The 26938-nt window shown below is 37.9% G+C and overlaps 1 protein-coding gene across 4 annotated transcripts in view; it reads right to left on the minus strand.

Annotated features, from left to right (window-relative positions):
* rph3aa (rabphilin 3A homolog (mouse), a) overlaps nt 1-25720 on the minus strand; it is a 38721-nt gene extending 13001 nt beyond the window's left edge. The window contains exons 1-8 of one of the 4 annotated variants that reach the window (XM_005459630.4): nt 25588-25720; nt 5712-5840; nt 5436-5565; nt 2624-2707; nt 2025-2169; nt 1060-1245; nt 696-911; nt 517-596 (exon numbers count right to left, since the gene is read on the minus strand). In XM_005459630.4, coding sequence (XP_005459687.1) covers nt 517-596; nt 696-911; nt 1060-1245; nt 2025-2169; nt 2624-2707; nt 5436-5565; nt 5712-5827 — 957 coding nt within the window. In that variant the 5' untranslated portion in view covers nt 5828-5840; nt 25588-25720. Of the gene's footprint in view, nt 1-516; nt 597-695; nt 924-1059; nt 1246-2024; nt 2170-2623; nt 2708-5435; nt 5566-5711; nt 5844-22037; nt 22059-25587 lie in introns of those variants that run through there. The other 3 variants (XM_013277523.3, XM_013277524.3, XM_025908920.1) reach the window with 3 other exon arrangements.
* Between the last annotated feature and the right edge of the window lie 1218 nt (nt 25721-26938).

Genomic DNA, 26938 nt, shown 5'->3' on the forward strand with positions numbered 1-26938 from the left:
TGTACTTTGGTCACAAGGACAAATAGTGGTTCTTACTCCTTGCGTTCAAATGATCAGCTGCTGCTGTCTGTTCCCCTTGTCCGCACAGAGTTGGGTAAGAAAGCCTTTGTCCACTCTGCGCCTTTTTCGTGGAACCTGTTACAGAAAGACTGGAAACTGACTGAACTGTTGTCTTTAAATGTTTTTAAAACTAAACTCAAAGGCCTACAGACTGCCTCAATAATGTGTAATTGTTTTGTGTAATTTTTAACTTTGTTTGTTTGTATGTATTTGTTTGGAAATGTGCTGCCTCTTGGCCAGGACTCCCTTGAAAAAGAGGTTTTTGATCTCAATGGGACATTCCTGGTTAAATAAAGGTTAGGATATGGTCTGTTTTTATCTCGTCTAATCTGTCTTTATAATATTATTATTGCTATATCATTTCCAATCTTCATTACTTATCTTGTCCTATTTTAATTGATCTATTATTTTGTGTTGTTATCGTATTTCTATTCATACATGTGTATGAACATTCACCTTAGCTTTAACAATACAGCAGTGTAGTGCATGGTTCTCCTGTTCATAGAGTAGACTGAACTCCAGAGATCCCAGAGTGGCTGTAAGAAACACACACACATACACGTTGCAAAAAATAAAAGTAATAATACATTTGTCTTCTACAAATAAAGGTTTTAAATTTTGAGGAATAATCTTACTGGCATCATCTGAGTCATAGTCATTGTTGTCTTCCTCTGTTCGATCTGGTGGGGGTCTGGAAGGAGCAGGGTTGTTGGCAGGTGGGTTAACAGGTGGACCAACTCTGGAGACAGGCTTATGAGATGAAACAGAGCCAGAGACAACAGGTGGTCTTTTTTCCTCCACAGCTGGAGGGGGCAATGTTTCTTGTCTTTCCGCGTGATGGCTCTCCATACCTGCAGCAGGTACTTGAGATTTTACAAAACATAATCAGCAGTTAACACAATCTGAAGTGTCTTTTTATGTATCAGTGTTCATTTTGAACATTTAGAAATTAGCCTTGTAGTGCTGGGCTTATTCGTAGAAGGAGCAGTGTGACTTTACCTGAGTTAGGGGTTGTGTGCTCTGTGTTCGCCTGAGGTGGTTTGGAGGCTGACACATGTCTCTCTGTCTTCATTACACCGGCTGGATGGGAATGACCCTCATTACAACTGTCAGCTGTTGTTTTTGCTGTCTGTACCCATTGTTCTGATCCAAAAGACTTGTGCTGCTGTGACTCTGTACTACGCTCTGGGAGGCAAAGTAAGATTATCATCACTGTTAGAATAACAACAACATGCTACACTTCAATAGATGCATTACCGAATGGGACTGCCAGGTTCCCCTGGGACCACTAATATTTCATGGTGGAAAGTTACAAGTCAAAAAGACAGAAAATAACCACAAAGAGACCAAAACCCCCCCCCCAAAAAATAGTAAAATGGTCACAAAGATCTTAAGTACCTCTACCTTTGACACATTGCACCATACTACTTCAACTCCTCCTGTGGGTGGTGGGTTCACAGGAGTGCAGGACCAACCATAGCCAAGCTGGGCCCTGTGGGTTAGGTCCTAGTCACCAGCACTCTCCCCCAGGTCTGACTCCAGGGGACTCCCCAGTAACCCTGATCCAAGCAAATTGCCATTGCCATGCCATTCATAACTTCTGAATTGTACTTATTTGGCCCTCACCTCAGGTGAGCAATCAGGTGAGCTTTGGAAAACCCAACCAGAGACAAATTGCTCTGGTATCATTAGGGATCACTAAGGCACACAAACCTCTACCACAATAAGGTGGCAATTTTTCCAGTTTTTTTGTCTGACAGCACCTTCAAAAACAAGGAGATGCATCCCAAGATGTTTATACGCTAATTTAGCTTTTAAGTAAAAAGTAAAATAAAAGAAGCATATCTCTGGCATAAGATCAAAAGACAACTCATACTTAGCTCTTATAGTCTTTATCAGTTCTTAAGAGGCATATCTGGAAACCCATGCACCAGTGTGAAAAACATTCACTTCCAAAAAGATACCGTATCCCCGATGTGATCCACTGTAGCCTGCTGGAGTAGTGCAGTTTTCTGTGTTCGACTGTCGAGGTCTGGACAGAGGAAGCGGTGCAGGCAGACCCAGTTGCTCTCTTCCTTTAAAGAACCAAGCTCCTGAACGCTTCTGTACCTGCAGTAACACAAAAATTTGCATCACTGGAATATTTAGCAAGAATGGAAATGGCTCACACGATTCAAACATGTGTAACATGTGTTACAGGGACAGTGCTTTGGGAGATATTGCATAGACTTACTGTGTTTTTAAGCATAGCTGAAGTCAGTTTCTAGTGGCCAAAATTTTAACTCCAATTTATTTATTTAATTTGAATTATTTTATTTGATGCATAAACATGACCACTTTGTATCTGCAGTATTACTGAGTACTTATTCTGTATGAATGACAGGAATGAGCATTTGTTTAAAGAGTTTGGGCTCCCCAGGGCAGCGACCTCAGCAAACACAGCATCGTCATAAAAACAGTATTGTGTAACAGTATTATCATGACAAAAGACTAATGGCAGACTAATGGCAAAGTGGTATAATATGGTTGGTGAATCTGTTCTTCATCATTCCTTTTCCTTCACCTCTAGCTGTTCATTGCAGATCTGGCACAGCCACACAGGGCATGTCCTGCTGTTGCTTGAAATTCCACACTTGGTACACATATGCTGCAGGAAAGGAAAAATAGACATTGAGACATACTGGTGCACAGAGTTGCAGTGTCACACAGATTTAGTCCTCAATGGCAGGTGCGCACAGAACATATATTTGTACAATTCAGGTAACATTAGTTAGATAATGAATGCAACAAGAAAAAGAATGTGATGTAAGACCCTGACATGCAACATGTATGTCCAGATTTGTTTGCACATGGCCCGGCAGTTTTAAGAGCTGCAGAACAATATAGAAAACACAGTAAACAGCCAATGTGTCAGCTGTAAGAGAACATAGGAAAAATGTAGAGAAAGTATTAAAATAATATCCCCTGTGATATCTGATTCTATTTGACATTACTGGATCATGTGCACTGATGCATCAGTTTGTAAGCTTTCCAACCGAGTAGTGTCACAGTGCTGGGATTTTTTATTTTTACTTAAAGTTTATTTGATTAATTGTGCTTTTACATTTCTGCTCTAGGCACAGCTGTTTTACTTTGGTAAATGCTTTTCCTTATGTGTATTTTGTTGTTTTCCTTTCTGTCTTTGTCCAATCCCCTCCTGTGAGTCCATAATTGTTTCCACCTATACCTCATTTTCCACTCAGCCTTGAGTGTGAAGACATGACTTTCCCTCTGTACTTGCACTGCCAGGTTTCCATCTCTGCCTTTTTCAGTTTAAGGACTTAGTATCCTGTCAGTATTTTGCAGCACATTTTGCTCACATCCTTTGTGAGTTTGTTAAATTCATTTTGTGCTGCATTTGGGTCCTCTTTTGAACTCGTAGGCCCAATGTCCACTGTCACAAATTTACAGACATTGAGTCATGTTTCCGCTAAACCCGGGAGGATTCAGGGCTGTCCCACTGTCAAATCATCAAGTGCATGAGGGCTCCCTGCAGTGTTGGCAATATGGGTGGGTTTGGGGGACTGGGCTGTCCAAAAAGGTCGCTCTGCACCCTCAGCTAAATTCTACTGACATACTTTTACAGACATAAGTAAAATTAGTTCATATATTTTGGTAAAGAATGAGTTGAATGAGCAGATCAATAGTGAGTCATTGCAGTAACAACCAAGCTTAGGTTAGTGATGCAGTATTAGAAGCTTAGTGCAGCTGCAGCGATAGTAAACTAGCATGAAGAGGACACTGACTCCACCAGGGCGAAGCAGCTTTTGTTTTTCGGTGTGATTTCTAGCATGACCTCACTTAAAAATGTGCGGAAGTGAATTGAGGACCTGTCTTAGTGTAATGACTTCATCATTCCAGTGGTGCACTTTGACAAATTTTTCTGCACTTTTGTATTTCTGCCAACATTTCTATATGGGGGCACCACATGCCTGTTTATGCTATTCTTTATCCTTCAACTTGTTTTGCCTCTTTAGCCCATAAAGGTGGTCCAACGTTTAGCTTGCCGTACTGTTTTAAATAAAAATGTAACTGGTTTCCGACTGTTTATAAATGTTAGTGAACATGACATATGAGTGCAGACTCAGATGTACAAGTAGCACGTACACCTCTGTCTGTTTATTTTTTATACGACAAAGTAAAGTGACAGAAAAGCCAGCAAACCAACATGCCCCTCGACTTTGTCAAAGGAAATTACCCACAATGCATTGGACTAAATGTGAGGTTTGAAATGCACATAGGAGGGGCAACCAACCTGAAAGTTGCAAGAAAACTGAAATTTATCTGACACTACAAGTATGTAGCAGATAATGAAGTGATTTAGCTTGCCAAATAATTTCAACTCTAAATATGATCCATGATACTAACTTACTGACAATCTCAAAAAGTGTTGTTTAACTGTCAGTTAAGTCATTTTAAACCATAAAGCAAAAATTTGTAACACTGCTATCTACAACAATAGCTTGAATTGTGGCTTTTAGCCAGTTAGCTGTAACTTAGCTGTGGTGCATTCTGTGTGTTTTCGGGACTGGATTCTTCATCATCTCTAAGTCACCTTCATTATACTCAAATATAAAGTATATCCACTGGTCTCCAGTTGTTACACAAGACAGATGACATACACTACATAAGTGCAAGGTGGCTGTGCTAGCTACTTTGTGTGTGAACTGCACACAAATAGGAACAACACCTAAAGGCCATGGGATATCTTGTACTGTATATCATCAATCACAAAAAACACAAATGGTTTCCCATATATATATCATACAATATATAGCATAAGAAAATTAGTATAGAACACAGGAAACAAGAATTCTGTTTAATAGAATATCTAACTTACAACACAGGGGGTCCTGAATAAGCTTTATTTTTGTTTTTCATCTTTTGTGACATGGCAGATGTCCAAATGGTTGGTTATCACTCATTTAATTAATGTTTAATATCAGATTGTATTTTAGTGTACATGTTCAATGATATAATTAACCAGAACTTAATATTAAACCCTAATCAGGTTCTTTACATTTGTTTCAAACTGGTGTCGCCCTTTTGTGGCTTTATGGGTGACTTACAGTAATCACCACCTGAACTCTTCAGCAACTTAAATGAATCAAGACATTGCACTGGTTACTAAAAATGTCACATAAATCTCTGAAATACCATTAGGTAGAAGGATGAAGTAGAGCAGAATGTTAAAGAAAAGGTAAAGAACCTGAAAGTTGTGCTTAAGTACAGTATTTGAGTAAATGTTACTTTCCCAGCAGTGGTAAAGAAAAGTCCAGTCCAGGCACAGTCCCTTTCAACCTCTATGAACAACAAAAGTAACAAAATCCACCTACTTTTTTGCACTGCACACAGAGGACAGCTGTGACCCCCTGTGGTCCAAACGACGCACCACACAGCAGACAGCGCAACTCTCCATCACCACACGCTGTCTTCTTGATATTATCCAGACGACTGGAAAGACGCCTGAGAGCACATGCAAATTATTATCAGCACAGGGACACAAACTTGGCACAGGTTTGACACCAAAAAGTTGTTCATCTCAGTGAGCATCTGATCTGAGCATCACTGATGTGATTCAGTGCAACAGAGACAACGGTTTTCCATCTCACCCAATCCTCTCTTGCTCCATGGCCTCCATCATAGCTGCACGAGCTAGCACACTGTTGATTATCTCCTTCTCCTCATCTGTGAGCTCCTCCCCTGGGGCACCGCCTGGCATGTTCATCGTCCACCTAATTCTGCTGAACCCAAAGCACGCACACACAAACACACAGAACAGACACAAAATACAAGTGACAAGCAAAGTGAAAATAAGACTCAGACAAAAGGCCAAAACATCCAAAAAGTAAGCCTAAGTAAGCAGTGCTAGACACTAACATCAAAACACAGCTGGAAACATGTTGGACTTGAAATAATACTGAGCAGCTGCAGTTTTCATACACAATAATACAAATGATGTCCAATTTTTTTTGTGCATCTTGTGACCAAAACCCACATAAAATAAGTATTTTAATTAAGAGTGATCTGTGATCTGAAATCTGTTAAAGTTTAAATGGTTCACAGATTCAGTGACAAGCCAGTGGGGATCAGTCACTTTTCTTGCAGGTCATACTCTAAGCTTGCTTCACATGACCTGGTCATTTTTAAAACTAAAGCTACAGAGAGAAGGCCAACAGAATATTCTTAATAAATGTAGTTAATTAATTAATCAGTTAGAACATTGTGGGACTGTTCTATCATCACATTTAATCCTACAAGATAGGATTAAATAATAATTTTTATTTTATTCCTTGTTTATTTTTTCAACTGGGCCATGAGCTGCCAAAAAAGATAATTTCCCCCACTGAGGGTAAATAAACTGGTAATCTAAGAGGTTTAGCAGACATACAGGGGCATTTCCAGGATTTCTTGTTAATGTTGTGGCTCAGTGAAGACCAAGAACAAAGAAGGGGGGAGGCCCAAATAAGATTATGTGACACAGCACCAGTGTTAAGAATAACACATTACAAAATAACACATTGCACCCAATACTGTCATTACAGTAATGCGTTACAAAGTAATGTTACATTACATTTCTACAGTACTACAGTAATTTTTGTCGTTACTTGTGCTACAAGGGTCCGTCAGTTGTCTGCATTTCAGTTTGTGTGTGGGAGGAGGAAAATGGTGAAGCTGGATGGATGGATGGATGCTTTTATAAGCAAGCTGATCCTAACATATTATGTAACAAATAAAAACATTTATTCAAACAAAGGTCTCTGTACCAGGATCAGGTGATATTACAGAATATCATCTTCCACTAATTTGGGCACAGAGTACATAAGTCCACTCAGTGCCAATGTGGATGCTTCATATCAGTGTTGTCAAATTAAGACTAGCTGCAACCAAGAATCTTGCTGGTTTCTAAACATGTGTCTTTGGCATATGGCTGATAAGAACTCTCTTAAAGTTTCATTGCAGAAAGTAAATATCAGGATTTTTAAACAACTCTACTGTTATTTCAAAATTCTCAGAGACAAAGACAGACCAATAATTTAGTTTGTCACAAGATGACTGTCTAAGAAACTACTGGCAAAAAAAGATACCACTTGTGCAAATGCTGCTGGATGGTTGGAAAACATCTGGCATATTCACTCAGAGAGCAGCAAAAATAATTTGGCCAGTGCAAATCAAACTCATGAGTCTGTGAACTAAAGACAAGTGTTGGATTTTCCTGGAAAGTGTCTATGGTGGTAAGTCTGTGAAGGTTCTCAGTCATCCAGGTCATCGTAGTCAAAGGAGTTTGCAAAGAAAAGCGTCTGGACTTCTTTGAGTTGCTTGAAGACGTTTCACCTCTCATCCGAGAAGCTTCTTCAGTTCTAAGGTCAAATGGCCGAGAGTCCCAGATTTAAACCTGTTGGTAATTTCAGTGACAGTGGGCTTTTCTGGCGCGACCCACGCTTGCTCTAAAAAATGCATGTCTCTTAGATTTCTGTCAACAACAGTGTCAGTAATGATATCTACACAAGATTGAGGCAGCAGCAGTTTTTGAAACCAGGCTGCACAGTTGGCCCTCCACAATTACAAGACCATGGGGCATAATGGGACATGGCTGGCTCTCACCTGAGTTGACATCTAATTGGATCTGATAAACAACCGTGGAAAAATGAAAAGAAAAACCTCAACATGTGGTCAGTGGGTCCCTCCATAATGATCATGTTTACGTCACTTAATGTATTATTCTAATTGCCTGTGGGCATTTTCCTTCAAACAAAATGAATGTTTGTAGTTTCAGTAGATTTAACAAGGATTCATTATTCATTCAATCACCACAACATTTCCTTAGTTATAATTCTGCTCTGTCCAAGCTGTAAAGAAAGCTTTGCACCGATTTATAGAGATAGTTAAGTTTTGCAATGTTTGATCAAGGTTATAGATGCTGCATGTATAATGGTCAAACACATCCCATTGGGCTATATGGAACTCAAATGGCTGCTTTGCTAAACCTGGGATAATTATAAGATCAATTATAATCTACTTGCATCCTGCAGAGTGTTCTTGTATACGTATTATAGAGTGAGGCAAACCTCAGCAATGTGACCTGTTTTCTCCTCTTTTGTTAGAATGACTTCTCTATTAAGCACAGATGTGAATATGTGCCCTCTTGTCTTGAATGTCTCTTCATTGTTGTATGTTTGCTCTTTTACTTTACTGAAATTAAAGTAGCAACACTGCATTCACCAAATTAGTTTTTTATCAGGTAAAATGTTCATTATCCAATATATGGCAATCATTTGTGACTGAAAGAAGTTAAATCCTGTCTGAATTTTACACCAAACGCCTTTCCTGATGCAACCCCTAGTTGTGTCTGTGGTTGGAATTAATCAAGTGACCATTCACTTGTCAAGCAAATATGTAAAACACTACACTATGTCCAACAGATGTAAAGGAGCTCAAGATTCAACAGCCAACTCAAACAGTGTTACCATGAAGTTACTATGGTTGTACCACATTCATAAACATTCATAACTCTGTATTTGGGGATGTACACGTGGATCGTGTGGAAAACTATGATGATGCAAATATTTAATAAATTCATGCAGCTTAAAGCAACAATATACAACTACAGCGCCTGTTAACATCTTCTCTAATTCACTTGAGATTTTAGTGATTCTGATTAATATCATCTTACAGTCTGATGAGTTTGATGCTGAAATGAGGAGAAAGACTTTGTCCTATGTGCAGAAAGCCAGTTAAAGCTTTTTGCTTTGTTTGTTTTGTCTACAAAGGAGGTGATTCGACTCATCTGCCTGTGAGCTTGATTTATCGTTTTAATGAAAAGCTGCTCGTTTTCCAACATGCATATTAGATCTTATATATTATTCATTTTTTTCCTGCTGGAAGTGCACTTTAAAAGTGATTCACAGAATAAATGGCAAGAATGAATAGAACAAACTGACGTCAATTCATATGAAGAAATTCAGAGTAATATATGTGACTGAGTGATATTTCCATTGAAAGCAGCTCACATTATTCTGCTTGTAAAGACATGACTGCAGGGTTTTTGCTGTCTATTCAACTTTCAGTGTGCCACGGTTGAAAAGGTACACATTTAAAAAGGTCTGAGAGAAGTTAATTTGGTTACCCATGATTTATTTGAGCTCGACCACACCTACTGCTATATCAGTGCTTCTGGCCATTAAAACCTGACTGTCTGCTGATCCACAGGCACATAAATTCTGTACTTGTGCTTGAAAAAATGAGGCATTAATTGAAGCTGACTGCTGACTGTAGTAAGTGAACTGTTAGCAGTAATGTGTTGTTCAAGTCTGGACTGCAATGTGCATGCCTGAAGTCATTTTCACTGTAGAGTAGCACACTCATTATCTTTTGACAAGAACATTGTTAAGAGAAAAGAATGACCTCAGCCTCTTGCTTCTGGACCAACCAGCCATTTTCCCGATCCTGCAGACTGCATCTCAATTCCAAGTAAGTACAGAAGGAAAATAGTTTTGCTCCACAGTTAGCACATTTTATTGTCCAAATTCCAACTCTATCTGCTACCTGCCTCATTAATGTCCAAGCATCAGCCATTAAATCGGGCAGTGGCTGCTGAGTAATGCCTCACTTACTTCACAGCTGACTGCTTTTCTTCTTTCTCATCCCTTTCCTCTTCAAAAAAATATTCTGTCCCCAATGCATGTAAATGTCAGAGGTTGCTGCCATTGCAGACAATGTGGCAACCTGACAGATTGATATCTGCGACTTGGTGTGTGCGTGCGTGCGTGCGTGTGTGTGTGTGTGTGCGTGTGTGTGTGTGTGTGTGTGCGTGTGTGTGTGCGCACGCGCACGCGCGCTTATGTGCCTTGAAGGGTTTGAGTGAAAAACAAAGGTGGGGGGTCAGTGAGAAAGGAAATGTTCAGAAATGGCAGACACTTTCAGCCCATGAGTCACTACACTCAGCGGGTAGCACACACACATGCTGTCATCATGAGTCAAATCACTGCAGTTACAGCCTGGACGATCTGCAAATAAACCATTTTTAGGGCATGAAAAAAATTCTGTTATAGCAGAAAATTAATTTGCACTTAGATTTTGCTGTAAAAAAATAATCAAATGATCTGTATGAGTAAAGGTAATAATATATCTCTATCAAAATATTTTGAACTGTAAGGAAATTAATTTGGGATATCAAATGTGTTTGCTAGTCACAAAACTACAGTCAGCAGGTTGCAAGCTTAGTTCAGCATATAGAAAACAGCTTGCCTTTGAGCAAAACTACAAAACAAATGAGAAATCTACTTTGTTAACTCTGTTTCACAAAGAAATTACTAAAATGTCATAATTTGCTTTTATGCCTCACATTAACTGTAATCAGGCTTTCTGATGCTAACGTAATGCGCTACTGGCTTCATATTTGCCATGCAAAGGCACCAACTATTCCATAGTTAGCATCAGTCAGTCAGACTACAGATAGTTATAGCAGAGAATATTGTTAATTTATACTGCATATAATAGATCACATAAATCATGAATTAGAGTTCCAATTGGTTGTTTCTCATCATCTCTGCATCATCACTCTGCACACACACATATGCACGTGCATTAGAAATTGACCATTGAGAGGAGAGCTCACTGCATTAGAGAAGATCAATGTGCACTTGGGCTCTGCAGCAGGGCATGACACTCCTATCTGATTCTCAATGTCACATGCTAAAAAGGCCAAACCGCTTACACATGACAGCATGTCAGCATTATCCCTATTTTCACCCCATGCCCTTTTGGTGTGTCTCATATACTGATTTTGTAGCAGTGATACCATCACAACGGAGCTGCTCCACTCGTAATTAAGCTGCACTGGTGAGTCTCCATGGGCCACCAGCATTCAGCTATGTGAATGTAGTTGTAAAACTTTATGTAAATGATATTTCTTTAGTGATAGATTGTATGTATGTATGTATCAACCTTGCAAATAACACTATGGAATTTCTTTTCATGCAGATTAAAATTAGACTCATGAAACTCCTCATCAATGCTTTAACATTAATTAGGAATACTAATTACATTTAAAGTTATATTTCATTAGTATTTTTATCTTAGTAGTGTCTGCAGGTAGTCTCTGCTGCCATCTTCTTAGGGCACATAGAACCAAAACATGAATGAAAATATAAAACTTTATCAAAAAAAAATTTTAACCAAATGGAAACAGTACGGAGGTTGGGGTGATGGATGGATGGAAAAGCACTGTCCTCTACTCTTAACCAAGAAAAATTTAAAATGATCTTTCCAATCCTCATAGCTGCCATTTATAATTATCAATATTAATTCAACCTTAATTAACAGAGTGCAAACTAGTTACATAAATTACAAACTAGTATGTGCATTCAATGCAGTTGTGGGAAACTTTGTGTGTGGGGGACCTGCACTGTGTTTTTCACACTCACTGAAACGGAAGCCCCCTGTTATCAATTAGCTTGGAGTAAATGGGTTCTAATTTTTTATTTTAAGGTTATTTTTGTTATATCATGGGGTAGTAGTGGTTACTGATTGGAAGGTTTGTGGATTGATGACTGGCTCCTCCTGTTCATGTACCAACTTATTCTTGGCCAAGCTGAAGCTGAACTCCAAGTTGCCCCTGATGCATATATACACTATGTAATAGCACTCCTTTGCTGTATTGCTACAGTATTTTACTGTTTTAAGATTCCACCATGATCCATCAAAGACCATCAGGTGGCTTGGAAAATGTGGCAGGAACATATAAAGTTCTCATGGCAGCCTGAAAGTACCCATATAACTCTATATAATGTATGTAATCTATAATCTATATAATCTGTCTATATAATAAAAACAGACATGACATCTGTAGACTGACAATTTCAATATTCCTAAAACTACTATTTTGCTAATTTGACTCATCTCAATATTACAATCAATCTAAATAGTACAATCAATATGCAAGAATTTGTAGAACCTATGCAATGCTATAAAATTTTAAATTATTTTCATTTTTGTGCATTTTTGTATAATTTCCGAAAAAATCATCCAATTCAAGAAAAGAATGACATTTTGTTATTTTTATGACTAAATATCAAAATGGATTCAATTTGAACCAAACACAATGTAAGGTTTAAAGTATAGTGAGCAAAGAGCTAAGGGAGCTGACATTGAGCAATGACCAAACAGATGACATCAAAGATACAATCAGTTAAGATGACCTTTCCCTGACAGATGGCAGGTTACAGTCCACATCAATGTGTCAAGAGCTCAGTGACTCGAAAAGACCTCAGTGGCAAACTGCTGCTCATTTGAACTGAAAGGGACCTGCAGAGGTGTGTTGGTCACCTATAAGTGATGCTTCTGGACACATAGGAGGGAGTCTATTTATAGAACCACAAGAAACAAAGCTTCTGGTCCACAAGCAGAATCGCAAAAAGTTAGGGGAGAAAACCCTACAAACGCATATCAGGGTTTTGGGTTTTTTTAAATGTCGAAAAGCCACAATCTGTTCCATGTTCATGATGAGAAAGATGATGTGCTTTCCTTTGAAAACCACATAAGAAGACCACACATCTTGAACTCCTGCCCTACACCAAGGACACATGTCACCACATCAAGCCTGGCTTGATTTAGAACTTTTTTATAGTGTAAATTGACAGAGAGGTGAAATTGGCTCCAGGGATCACTGGCACTTACGTGTGTGTGTGTGTGTGTGTGTGTGTGTGTGTGTGTGTGTGTGTGTGTGTGTAGACATTTGAGATTAGAGGTCATAACTTGTGAGGTGAAGCCAGGGTTAATGACTCTATAATGATGGAGATAAGTAACAGAGAAATTTAAATCTACTGTGCTGGAATAAAATATAAATAGTAGACAGTAGGAATAAATAACAAACAGGAGAAATATATAAAGTCAAGCGGGATATACAAAATAAGAGGAATATATACAAAAAAAAAACTATTGCTTTGGTTTAATAAATGCACAAAAATATGTGTTCATGTGCTTGTCCAGTCAATTAGCCTGCAAGTGTTACTTAAAATGCTTATAGGTCTTCTACAATCACCATTCTCTCCAGTTTCTTATTAACATTACAAGTACTGCAATACGTAGTATAATAAACATGCATACACTTTTTCCCTGCGAGTTTCCCACATATGCATGCCACAGACTTTACATTCAGAGTGAGTGACCCAAAAGAAAACCAATGCAAACTGACCCAAAGGAAAAGGAAACCAAGGGGATTTAGCCAAATGACAGTATCTGGGCTGGGGCCATACAGGTCTTAGTCTTAGTCTGTTCTTGCAGTCAACTGGACTCCCTCAGTTTTTGCTTCAGTATTTAGTCATTATCCAAAAAGTACTTTTCATATGGGTTTTTAAACTACACATATAATCACAAATTAGTAATCCATCACAAAACATAAAGATGCAAGCTGCTTCAGTTGTGTACAAACTGACACTTCTGTTTACTGCCATCTTTACTGTGTTAGAAATGCTCAGTAATTGGAGTTATCACTTGTACCTGACTTTGCGGCATTCATTATCTTTCAGGGGGATGTTTTTAGTTACTCCAATGATTAGGATTTCACATCCCACAGATGTTCAATTGGATTGACATCCAAGAAAATTGGAGGCCAAGTCAGCACCTCAAATGTGTTGTTGTGCTCCTCAAACCATTCCTGAACCATTGTTGCTCTGTGGCAGGGGGCATTGTTCTGCTGCAAGACGCCACAGTCATCAGGGAATATCATTTACATGAAAGTGTGTGGTCTGCAACAATTTTTATATCCACATGGATGGCAGGATCCAAGGTTTCTTGTTAGAACACTCCACACAAGTTAAGTGAAGCACACACATCCAGCTATCTAGATGATGTAAACGAAAACATGATGCATCAGACCATCAGGTCCCCGTCAGGCATTGCTCCATGGTTCAGTTCTGGTGCTCACATCTTCATTGTTGGCACTTTCAGGAGTGGACAGGGGTGTGCATGGGCAATATGATTAGTCTGTAGCCCATATCCAGCTTGAGCTACAGTAGCCCATCTATTGGATTGAACCATATGGACCAGCCTTCACTTCCCATGTGCATCAGTGAGGCTTGGCAATCCATGACCCTGTCGCTGGTTCACCAGTGTTCCTTCCTTGCACTACTTTAGATCGATACTGACCACTGCAGATTGGAAACACCCAACAAGAGCAACAGATTTGGTGATGCTCTGACCCAGTTATCTAACGATTAATTTGGCCATTGTCGAACCTGCATAAGAATTTACAATAATCCTTATTTCCTGCTTCTAAAATCAAATTTCTGGACAGAATGATGCTTCCTAATATATTCCACCACTAACAGCTGCTTTGATGAAGAGATAATCAGTGATTTTTGTATATAATACTTTTCTTGTCTTACTTACTACTCAAAGTTTTTTTGACTAGAAGTCACATTTAACCACGTGTTCATTCAGTGCTTTGTTCTACACATTTTATCTGCTTCACAACCCCAACCCCAGTGTAGATTCACCATGTAACCTAACATGCTTCATTTAACTCTTGGACATCTCAGTCAGCATCAGTGACAACCCCAACCCTAACCCAAACTCTAATCGTGGACAATCCCACTTTGCATTTTTCATTTTTATTGCATTGTTGTCTCTGAGTCCTGGAAACCAGGGAAAAAAGAAAATTATAATTCTAACTGACACACAACAAAAAATGTTTCTTCAAAAGGAGAAGTCTGTTTTGCTTTTCTCCAAAAGAGGTTGAAGGTTAGGGTTGCCAATACCATCAATTGAAAAGATTTGTCAGTATGTCAAATAAAACCAGAAGGCTTTAAGATAGTAATGGAATTAAATAAGATTAAGACAAAATGAGTTTCAAAGATACAATAGGTGGGGTAAGACAAAATGTTAAGGTTGTGGGTTGTGCCATATTAGATCCGTTGTTAGACCTTAAATGAGGTTAGCCAGCTCAGGAAGCCCAGGCACCCTCATCACTACAACAGCAAAATCCCAGTTATTTATGGTACACAGAACATTCCCCAAGGAGTTCAAACACTCCCATCTGAATTAGACTGGAACATTTCAGCACTCCTATGTGCACGCACCCTCTTTTATTCAACACTTTCATCATCCCACTCCACGGCATCCCCCTGTTTATTATCCGTTCCTTTCCTCACACTGTCCCCACAGCTGTCATTTCTCTAATCATCACAGATCGCATTGACTTCTTTACCAGCACCCTCTGCAAAAGCTTCATCCTTTCACCCATTCATCATTTGTCCATCTATTTAGGCGGTGTGCCATATGTCTCTCTTTTCCTCTGCTGAGGCTTGTCAGACTTGTAAAGAAGCAGCTTACAGAGCTTAGTTTTACAAAGACCCATCACCACCTACTTTATCCCCTGCCTGATGATTCTTCTTAACCCTTAACCCACATGCACACAAGCACCCCAGTCCTGTGTCTGACGACTCTTGGTAAAAAGCACAGTAATCTAGTCTCCAAATACCAACATAGGTGAGTCAAAGCTTTGACACACAGCTGAAATGACTGTACTTAGTCTGTGTAGAAGAGGAATCAGCAGGATAAAAAACATATTCCTGTCAGAACATATAGTTTACAAATAAACCGAGGGATGAAAGCAGGACGAGAACAGTTTAATTGCTCATGAGGATGCATTTTATTTATTTATTTATTTAGCCCTAGACTCTAGAATAACCTGCCACTTGATCTTTGATCTGCAGAGTCTATACAGTCTTCTAAATACTGTCTTAAAAATCACTTTTTTTACTTTGGCTTCTAATTCAAGTTCAGTTCGAGTCCCATGACGTTTTTTACGTTGCGCTGTCTTTTTGTTTTAGTTTGTTTTTATTCAAACGTATTATATTTGTTTGATTTGGATTTTGTTTCTTGTATTTATTTTATTGATGCATGGTTTTATCTTGTTTGTTTAAACTAACTCATAAAGCAAGTCAACCTCGGTAAACCTGGTTGCTTTTTAATGTGCAACAGAAATAAAATTTGCAGTAACCTATTTTTGCAAGTGGAATATTCACTATTGTATGGAGTAGGATTACATTTTTTACAGTTTTTCATGTTCCCCAGAGGATAAACCCACACATTTGTGTTGATTCCCTCAGTTTTCATTTAGTGCCACGGTGGGGTTGACATGTTTTGTTTCAAGTGAAATGAGAACTGTATGGATTTCAATTTAAGTTTGTTCATGGTACAAAAAGGATACATTTATCTAAACTTCAGTGCAGCACCAACCTTAGTACTTTTAATTTATCAACCAAAATAATGCAATAAGTACTGGATGAGATTACATTTAATATTACATTTACACAGACATTCATGGTCTCAGTATGATGAATCTCCTGACTTTAGTGAGCCCCTTACTTCTCCTCTGACTAACATTGACATATTTAGTTTTTAGTGAAATATTTTAATCCTTGGAAAAAAAAAGCAGCTAAAAAATAAAAATTTAGCTGTTCATTTGTCAAGTCAAGTCAGCTTTATTTATATAGCGTATTTAAAAGACATGACGTGTCGGCCAAAGTGCATTTGTGATTAAAATATCTCAACTACTAATACAATGATCACATTTTGAGCAGATGTTGAGATTACCACAACATATTTCACCAGAGTTTGGTGCATTAGCACAATCAGTTCCTGAACTAGATTCAGACCCAACATTTACATAAGGCTAAATCTATTCATAGATTCACTGTCCTCAAACTTAAATTTGATTATTACTTATAACGTGGTCATCTTCAAATATGTAGTGGTACATTACAACAACACAAACAAAACATTTTGCACATATTTGTACATTTCTTTAATTTAATGCTGTTCTGTGTCATTTTTGTACATCAACACCATTACGTATACATTTGATGTTCTGAGCACAGTGTTTTAACAACTGCTTTAAGATTTTGTGGACCTCCGTGAAATTTGTTACAGAAACTGTGGTCCTGATGATTTAATGACATTTGAAATGCTTTATGTTCTTTTTCTTTTTGTTGTTGCATTTCTCTTGCTTATTTTCACACTTTTGAACTAAAACCTTTTGGAACATTTCTTCTGAAAGGTGCTATATGCACTTATCTCTATCACAGTGAAATACCTCAAAGACTTCAGCATCAGCCTCAAGTGTAATTAGTGTTCATTGCTAATTAGCAATTAATTGCATGTTCACACACTATGCTAAGAATATGTTTTTCATAGTAAACAGACTAAACATCAGTATGCTGACAGCGTTTACTTCTAAAGGGTCTCACAGTGCCTCAAAATGTTTTGGGGTAATGTACTGAACCCCAGTGGGGCACCTAATATATCATTTGTCTGACAGATAAAAAGTGCTGTATGCATGGCATTTATATAGCAGTCTTACTCACTACTTAAAGCACTTGTAACCACACATTTCACTGATAATTTACATAGCACTTTATTCCATGTACTATATCTTGTACCTTGTGTTCACGCAACCAGCCAACAGAATAGCCATTTACACTCATGTCTTAGGACTATTGGAGAGAGCCGGCGGAAACTCACAGAGCCACACAAAAATACCCCAGCTGACAAGGAGATTCAAACCCAGAACCCATTTTCTGTGAGATGACAGTTGTAACTACTGTGCCACCGTGCTGCCCAAATCTGTTTGGATTTCTTGTCTATCTGGATTTAGAGCATTCTGATAGCTTTAAGAAGACACCTGCAATTCATTAAAAAGGGTCATTTGTTGCATGTGTTCTTGCTTCCTGTTTTCTCTTAGGTTTTTAAACTAATAAGAAAAATACATTTTAATGCAACTGCAGCATATATATAAAAAATATGTTCTCATTGGCAGGACTTTTTATTAAATTAAAAGGAGATACATGGAACAGGAAAAAACATTGTATTGGCAGCAGTGTGTATACACTGTGTTCACTTCACTGTGGCTCCCGTGTGTGTGTGTGTGTGTGTGTGTGTGTGTATGTGTGGCAGGCAAGATTGCTTTGCATGGCAAGTCCATAACAAGAGCACATGCCCATATGGTGAGCAATGAGTGGAAATCACAGATTCTGTCTGTGTGTAAACACCAGGGGCAGCACTGAAACCATTAAACTGAGCAAACCAGAACACAAACGTCAGACTTCCCATGTCTGTTTCTCATCTGTGCTATCTGCTTCTCATTTCTGTGTGTGTGTGTGTGTGTGTGTGTGTGTGTGTGTGTGTGTGTGTGTGTGTGTGTGTGTGTGTGTGTGTGTGTGTGTGAAAGAATGCAGACAGAGGTAATTTCCACACTGCTTACCTTAATGCTAAAGAGGTTGGATAAAAGGGTGGCAAAGTTAAAGGTAATAAAATACTTTTTTGAGTTGCCTGAGTATTTCTATTTAATGCCAGTTTGTATTTCTACTCCACTACATTTTAGTACCAAATACTTTTAATTTTCAAGCCAATATTGTTTAGAAATCCATTAAGTGCTCAGAAAAGAAGAACATAATCTTCTAATGAAACTCCCGAAAGAAAAGATTTGTGTTTCTTTGGGTCATCAGTTGCAACCCTTCTTTCCCACGCCCACTAATTAAGGATTAATTTTTCAATGCATTTGAGAGAAATGCTTGAAAAACAGGAGGTAACATTTATAGAAATGAATTGCTGCAACAATTTTCAGATAATGTGCAGTTTATTTTAAATCCAATTGATTTGTCTTTTGGATCTTACCGTTATCTCGAAAACTGGTGATTTCAGACAAAAAAGATTGCAGTGAGAGAACAAAGTGAGCTTTTCAAAGTTGGCTATTTCTCAAGAGCTGAATTTACTAATTCAGCTGAATGACAAAGGGATTGACTGGCTGACAAGAGAAGAGGTGCTACACTAAAACTGAGATACTATTGTCTAGGCTAAGAATGCTATTTGTTCTTCACATATTCTGTTCTAGTCTATTCTTAGCAACAGTGGGAAGGAATAACCTCTAAACCTATATAAATAATTATTCACAGAAAGAGAACTCTGATAAAAACCAGGCTTAGGGAGAGGCAGCCCAGTTGAATTGTGAGAAGAAAGAGAAGCAGGAAAAAATAAGAGTGAGAATTAAGAGAAAAGAGCAAAACACAAATTACAAGAGAGAAAAGTTAATGATATGCAGTAGCAGCTATACATAAATGCATCAGGACTGAAAAGAGGTAGGTGGAGAAGAAAGGAAGGAACATCTCGTTCTGGTTTCACCCCTCAGTCTAGGAAGGCCCACAGCAACTTATAGTAGCATATTGTTCAGGGTCACCTGCACTATAAGCTTTATTTTAGTAGAGAGGCCATCTGTTTCTTGAACCCAAAATGGGAGCTGGTTCCATTGGCTAAAGATTGTGCCTTCATTCTTACAAACTCTGGGAACCAGATGTAAGCCTGCACTCGGAGAGAAAATACTCTCCTTGGATTATATGATATTTAGAGGTTTTTAAGATATGATGATCATTCAGGGTTAGGTGTTCTATTGACTAGCTTAGGAATGGTGGCTGCATCCAGTAACAACTCACAGACAAGAAATGAACTTGGTGCACTACTGTACCCATAAAGTATGAAGACATCTAAAGTCCTTTCAGTTTCAATGGCATCTTTTAGTGGTGAATACTAATTTTTAGTAGCTAAATTAGTCACTTTTCTACCAAGGCTCTTCTTGCCTCTTATCTTTGTGTTAGCTTGTTTCTGGTGTAATGATATGGAGGTCTTCTGAAGTCTTCTAGTAATTACAAAACAAAGAACACTTCCTTGCAAAAGCCTATGAAGTATTTAATTCAATGCATCTGTCTTTCTGGAATCCATTGACGCTAGGACTCCTGTATGTAGGGGTTTTTTTAACCAAATAAGAAACCCAAATAACAGTTTGTTGTTGGTTGATGCACAGATCGCTGGTGGCATGTTGTGTGTTGGACATTTTTGCCCTGAGGCTCCTGAAAAAATATTTGGATCATGCAAGGGACAGATTCACACAGCAGCAGCACATAAAAGTGTCATATCAGTTTTCTGTTTACAGCTGTGCTTTTGTTAGATAATCACATCTGCCCACCTATTCTTCCTGTCTGTGAACAATTTAAGTGTGCTCACAGTACACAGCTAATCAAACAATCCTAGCCACAGTGGATTTGTGCAGCACATCTGCTGTTCCTGCTGTGTTGAGACAATTCCCACTGAAAACAATAATGCCTCAGCTGCAGAAATGAGGAAGAGTATAACCAATTCAATGGTCAATACTGCTAAATGCTCCAGTGAATGAGCTCATGTGGAAACAGCCCCCACTGGAAGTAATGGGAAATCTGAAATTCATCAGTTTCAATTGATTGTTGTAATGGATTAGGGCAAAATGGACACAACCCCTACCACGACACCAATTTATCATCAAAAAGGCGATTTCACTCACTTAACTGGAATGGTGCAAAACATATGGCAGCTGTTTATTTTTTACCCTAAAACATACAATAGATTAGTGCCCTATGAATGCATTTGATATTTATTAGATGAAGTCCTAAGTTGGAGAATGAAGATGTCTTAGATACTCCACCATAAGCTAATGCTGCAGCATTTCTCTTGTAATCAGTTTTAGAGTAAAACTATAAATAATGTTATATATAACATTATCTCTTAGACGTTGTTTGCAATAAAACGTCTACATGTAGAAATCATAAGTCAGGCTGCAACAAACTCTAAGGGAACTCTACTAATGCTGGGTTAATTTACGATTATTTTATCATTAAAGGCTGGAATTATAACAAAAACATATCTTTTAATTAATTTCAGCTGGTACTATCAATATTCAACAGTTTTGTTTTTATTTACCATCTCTGTAGTCCTACAAGGGTTTTATTTTTTTAGTTTGTTTATCTTTCTGTGTTCATAGGCAGGTTGACATATACTTGTGCTCTCAAAATGGTAAATGGCCTGTATTTGTATAGCGCTTTACTTAGTCCCTAAGGACCCCAAAACGCTTTACACTACATTCAGTCATTCACCCATTCAAACACACATTTACACACTGGTGATGGCAAGCTACATTGTAGCCACAGCTGCCCTGGGATGCACTGACAGAGGCGAGGCTGCCAGACACTGGCGCCACCGGGCCCTCTGACCACCACCAGTAGGCAACGGGTGAAGTGTCTTGCCCAAGGACACAACGACCGAGACTGTCCGAGTCGGGGCTCGGACCGGCAACCTTCCGATTACAAGACGAACTGCCAACTCTTGAGCCACGATCGGTCTCAAGGCATTGGATTTTGGGAAATACAAGCTTCTGAGGGTGGAACTTTATTTTTAGTTAGTCAGTATTATTGTTTAATATTTAAATTACAAACTACTACCATCTCCAGATATCCACAAAGGCACCTTTATTCTCTGACCCACAAGGCAACCTCTGGGGCCTTTGTGCCAAAAACTGCAGTTCTTCTAATGGGCATTTGATGCCAGTTCCAAGAGCAAGTCAGTCCCCATACATGCCCATGTTAAACTGCACAACTAAAATAGCAATAAAAAGCATGTATACATCCTGGTAAAAGAAACCATTTTGGTAAATGGACTGATTCTTGCATGGCGCTTCTCTACTCTCCCAGAGCACTCAAAATCCTTTATACAACATGCCACATTCACAAAAAAACGTTTTTTATGCTTAAGTTTTATGCTTAACTCTATGATCTATCTTAACTTTATTTGGAAAGCACTAAATTTTAAACTTAGGTGTGTGGCTGCATTGACTGACAGGTGTACAGACACAAACAGATTAAGGCAGTTGCTATGTGCTCATGTCCAATAATGGGTGCCACTGAACTCTCTAACATCTGTGTTTAGGGTGTTGTTGCCATTTGGATCAAATGAATGAGTTTAAATGAAATTATCTGACTAATACTTTGGCTTGCTGTGAAAAATGTGTGCACTTATTAGCATTACATGTTTTGTCTCTGTGTTGCACGTGTACAGTTTATGGATTGCTTACTAACCAAGCTAGTTAGTTTTAGCTCAAGTCCACCCTCTCATCCAAATGTCGTCACTTCTTGTTCCTGAAAACCAATAAACACAACTGCAAGTCCATCATTGTTATACAGCCCATACTCTGAGCCAGTGTCAGAATATGCACTGTATATGAGTCCATAATAACATTAAATAACACAGAGACCAGACGACTCTAGAGTTGTCTAGTCTCTGTGCTGTAATGTGATCTGAAACATGACTGAAATTTACCATGCAAGTTAAAAAAATGTCTGAAACTGGTCAAAAAGGACTTTTTCAAGAATCTTAGTAAACACAAAATGCACAAAATTCTAAATAAAAGTGTTTATTATTGAAGGGGGAAGAAATCCAAACCTACATGATCCTATGTGAAAAACTGTTTGCACCCTAAACCTAATAACTGGTTGGGACCGTCAGGACTTAAAAAGCCACTCCAAATTCTTCATTTTCAGACGTGGACTTGCTGGTGTGTTTTGAATCATTGTCCTGCTGCAGAACCCAAGTGCATTCAGCTTAAGGTCATGAACAGATGGCCGGACATTCTTCTTCAAGATGTTTTGGTAGACAGCAGAATCCATAGTTCCATTTACCACAAGTCTTCCAGGTCCTGAGGCAGCAAAAGAGCCTCAGATCTCCCTACCATCACCATATTTCACTATTGGTATGATGTTCCTTTTCTGAAATGCTGTGTTAGTTTTATTCCAGACTCCAGATTTGCGTATATTGACTCTCGCTGTGGTTCAATAGAGTCCCAAAGCCTTAGAAACATCTTTGTAACCCTTTTCAGACTGATAGATGTCAGTGACTTTGTTTCTCAGGTATTCTTTAAAGCGTGATATGAAGTGTTGCTTTTTGACGTCTTTTAGCCTGTTTTACTTTGTCAGACAGGTTCTATTTCAGTGATTTCTTGACTCAGCAGGACAGGCCTGAGTGTGTTTAATGAAACTGAGCTCAGCTTTCCAAATCATGTGGTTAATCACAGTTAATTCATGATTTAACAAGAGGGACAATAACTTTTTCACACAAGAGCAGTAGGCTTGGATAACCTTTCTCAATTAATCAATGAAATCATCATTTAAAAACTGCAGTTTGTGTTTACTCAGGTTATCTTTGTCTAATAATAAGAATTTGTTTGATGATCTGAAACATATAAGTGTAACAAATATGCAAAACACTATGAGGAGGCAAACACTTTTTCACACCACTGTATATACATATATATATGCGATGATCATTAACAGAAGATAATATTCACCTCCATTTCTTTTTTTCTTTTTTTTAAGACAGTATGAGAGTTATTTGGTAATAATAAGTTATAAGTTATTTTGTACTTCTGTCCAGCATTTTGGTCAATGTTGCTGTTGTAAATAAATGTGCTATATAAATTAAACAAACTTGAACTTTGAACTTTTCCCCCTCCTAACTGCATTCATCCCAGACTGAACAGAAATTAGCATCCTCACATTAACCACACCCACTCACATTTACACCTCCCCTATTTTCTTCCCCACCTCTGTGTTGTCTTGTTGTTCGTCTTTATGTACTTAAATCCTGTGATGTACCACTCTAAATGTTGTATTCCTTAAAATACTGCTCACAAAAAACAGAAACAAAACTGCTGTCAGATCCCTCAGTAGATGGTGGAGACCAAGAAGTGAAACAAAGTTTAGAATAACTGACTTACATTAAGTTTGTAGATACAAAAAAACAAGTGACTGAAAATGTTTCCACTGCATTAAAAGCGCAAGCATTAAAAAGCAGGTATAGCTGGTTAAGATAGCTGTAACTGACGTTATATTGACAACTATTTTATCACCAAACTGCTTTACTGCAAAAAGCAGCTTTCAAGACAATTAGGTATCGAATGGAAATGTCTCAAAAAACACAGACGCAAGAAAAAAAAGCCAAGCAGTAAGATGGTTTTCCCCTGACTTCAGCAGTCAGGGTGTATAGAGCTAGCGTTGACCATTTCTCCTCAAGCACATTAGCCACATCAGTCAGGACCTGAGAGCTCAGCACCCTGTAACCCACAGGCATCCATCTCGTTCAAATTGCAGCCAATGCACCTGATTTCGGGGCCGAAAGGGATTTTTAGCAGGGATTATAGGCTGCATGGAAAAGAAGAGGGGGCTCAATGAACCCAACTGTTAGAGACGATAGAATGAAGATTAAAGAGTTATAGTATTGCTTATCAATTTTACACAATTTTACATAAATTTTCCTCCTCTCCCTTCATCTCTGTGTCCTCAGTTTTGACTTCTTCAGTGTCACTGCATGTTAGACACTAAGTTGTGGGTTCATTCCCTCTGCAAATAAAGAAGATGGCAGAACCAGCCTAGTTCTCAACTGCTCTGACATTATTGGCTCTATCAACTCTAGATTGATTTCTCAAGCTTATCATTAAAATATCAAGAATATTAATAGATAAGACAACTAGCTAAGACAGTAGAATAGGTAACTTCAGCTAAGTTAACATGATATAGCTAGCTAACACCCATAGTGTATAGGAGACTATCTAGAGGTTATAGTGATAACATAGAGTAAATTAACTCAATGAAGTGTGGAGTTATAGTGCCTGTGTGATTTTATTGACTGCTGCGCCTGTCTACCATAATCATTATCAAAATGACCATTATCTGTTTTTATATGTTTAACATTTCAGAAATCACTCAAAGAAAATTCTGAAGTGGAGTACAGAATGAAGGGAAAGCCCCTACCATCTAAAAAACATACCAAATATAGTAATATAATTATATATTATTATATTATATATCATATATAATAATTCATTAAAAATGGTGGAACATTTATGCTGGCTCTGTCCAACACTAATCTAAAATAATAAATAACAGATAAAAACAGTGTCGCCCTTAAAGCAAAATTTTTAAAGCGGTTTCCATCCTCTAATGTAAACCATGACTGGAAAGGCTTGTCATGAGTAGTTAGTGTAAAAGAGGATAAAACACACTTGACTGCTTGTCTACTAAGCTTTTACAAATTACAGCGCCTGACTGACTGGTTTTAGCTTATCACAGCTACACCATTGTCAAGTCAAATGTCAGCCAGCAAAAAACAAGAATTTGTAGTACAGGCATTAGGTAATTTGTTTAGTCAAATGCAAAATACAAAAAATAAAGAAATATTTTTGAAATATTTATCATGTCTATATTAATGTAATGTCATATAACTGTATTAAAATGAATCCAAAATATGCTAATATGGATAAAGAATTTTATAAACTTATAAACTGGTGTCAGAGCGTTTACATTCTTTTATTATTTAAACGAAAAATCTGAGCTTTTAGGATAATATCTAAATTTAAGTGTTTCAAGTTAGCACTCATTTTTTTTAAGACTGTTTGAATAAAGTACATATAGTATTTAAAGTAAACCAGAGACTACGCAAAATTCAGAGGTAGCGGTGAAGCAAGGAAGAAGTAAGAAACAAAAATGGGGGGGAAAAAAAAGTCTAAACTAAAAGCTTTCCAAGGTCATTTTCTTCATATTATTAAAATAAATGAAAGAGGGTGTGAGGACTTACCTGAGGTGTTCAGACGGATGTTGTGTTGTTCTTTTTTTCTGCCAGGAGCAGGCTGCTTCACTGTGACAAGAGGTATAATGCCAACAGCTTCAGCATTCAGCATCCTTTGTACCACTATCCTCACTGACAGCCTCCTCAGCACACACACACACTGTAGTAAGAGCATCGCTCCGCCTCCCTTTCTCTCTTCATTCCCCCCTCTCTCTCTCTCTCAGTTCAACTAAATCCGTCCACTCTCATTTCATCAGCAGAAGATGAAATGGTGAGGTCACAAGTGCTGCCAAAGTGAGCTATTTAAGTCAACCTAAATACAATTCACCATGCAAAGTATTTGTACTCCACTGTATCTCAGATACAAACGTTGCCTTTTTTTCCTACTACATTTACATCTCAGCTTAATATATTGATGAATACATCTTATATGTAATCAAATGACACGTTTTTGTATAGTTATATAGACTACATTAAGCTTCAGTACACAAAGTGTGACATAACTCAGTCAGCTGCATCCATTAAAGGCACGTAAACAATGCATCACTGATTATAAACTAGTGATGCATTAGATTTTTCATATTTTTAGTACTTTTTGTGTATTTTTCATTTTAATAAGTGCAATGAGTAAAAAGTAAAAAGCAACGTCAGTTTCTTGTTAGAGCATTTTGTCATGTTTAAGATGTCAGTAGGCATTTTGCAATTTCCATTGTGGAAGACACATTCCCTTATTAATCATTTGAGGAGCCCTTAGATTTTTCTTGCCACAACCTTATTTGGGAAACGCCATTCCAAATTGTTTATTCTGTTTTTAAAGCACTATAGAACTATATGCATAATTATTGACACATTGCTATTAACAATACAATCATGTCATGTGACATCACATACAAGCAAATTACGTGTTGTCATTTCTGTCATTTATTTGCTTTTAGTCCTTTTAGTCTTTCACTGGTATTTATTATCTTTTTCCATTTTTTTGCTTGTTGGCGTTGTTTAAAACTAGTCTGTAACTTAATTGTATTGGTCTTACTTGCTTTATAAAGAAAACATAATATATAATAGTAGTAGTAAAATATATTTTATATTGTACTGCTTCTTCTACATAAGTAAAGGAACTAAATGTTTTTCCTTGATGTTTTATGGATTTTAAAACCACTCCCATCCATTAAAATTTTCTTCTCTTATTCATGCGCTGCAAAAGGCTTACATTAATGTACCATATGGGAATATTTTCTAATAGGTCTATTTTTAGTGCTTTGTTATCCCTCGAGCAAAACAGCTGCACTTATTATGTGCAATACAATGCAAATCCAATAGGCTTTCTGCACTGTGCAATTAGGGCCCATAATGATTATGT

This window comes from Oreochromis niloticus, linkage group LG7, assembly GCF_001858045.2.
Source record: "Oreochromis niloticus isolate F11D_XX linkage group LG7, O_niloticus_UMD_NMBU, whole genome shotgun sequence".
Classification (NCBI taxonomy): domain Eukaryota; kingdom Metazoa; phylum Chordata; class Actinopteri; order Cichliformes; family Cichlidae; genus Oreochromis; species Oreochromis niloticus.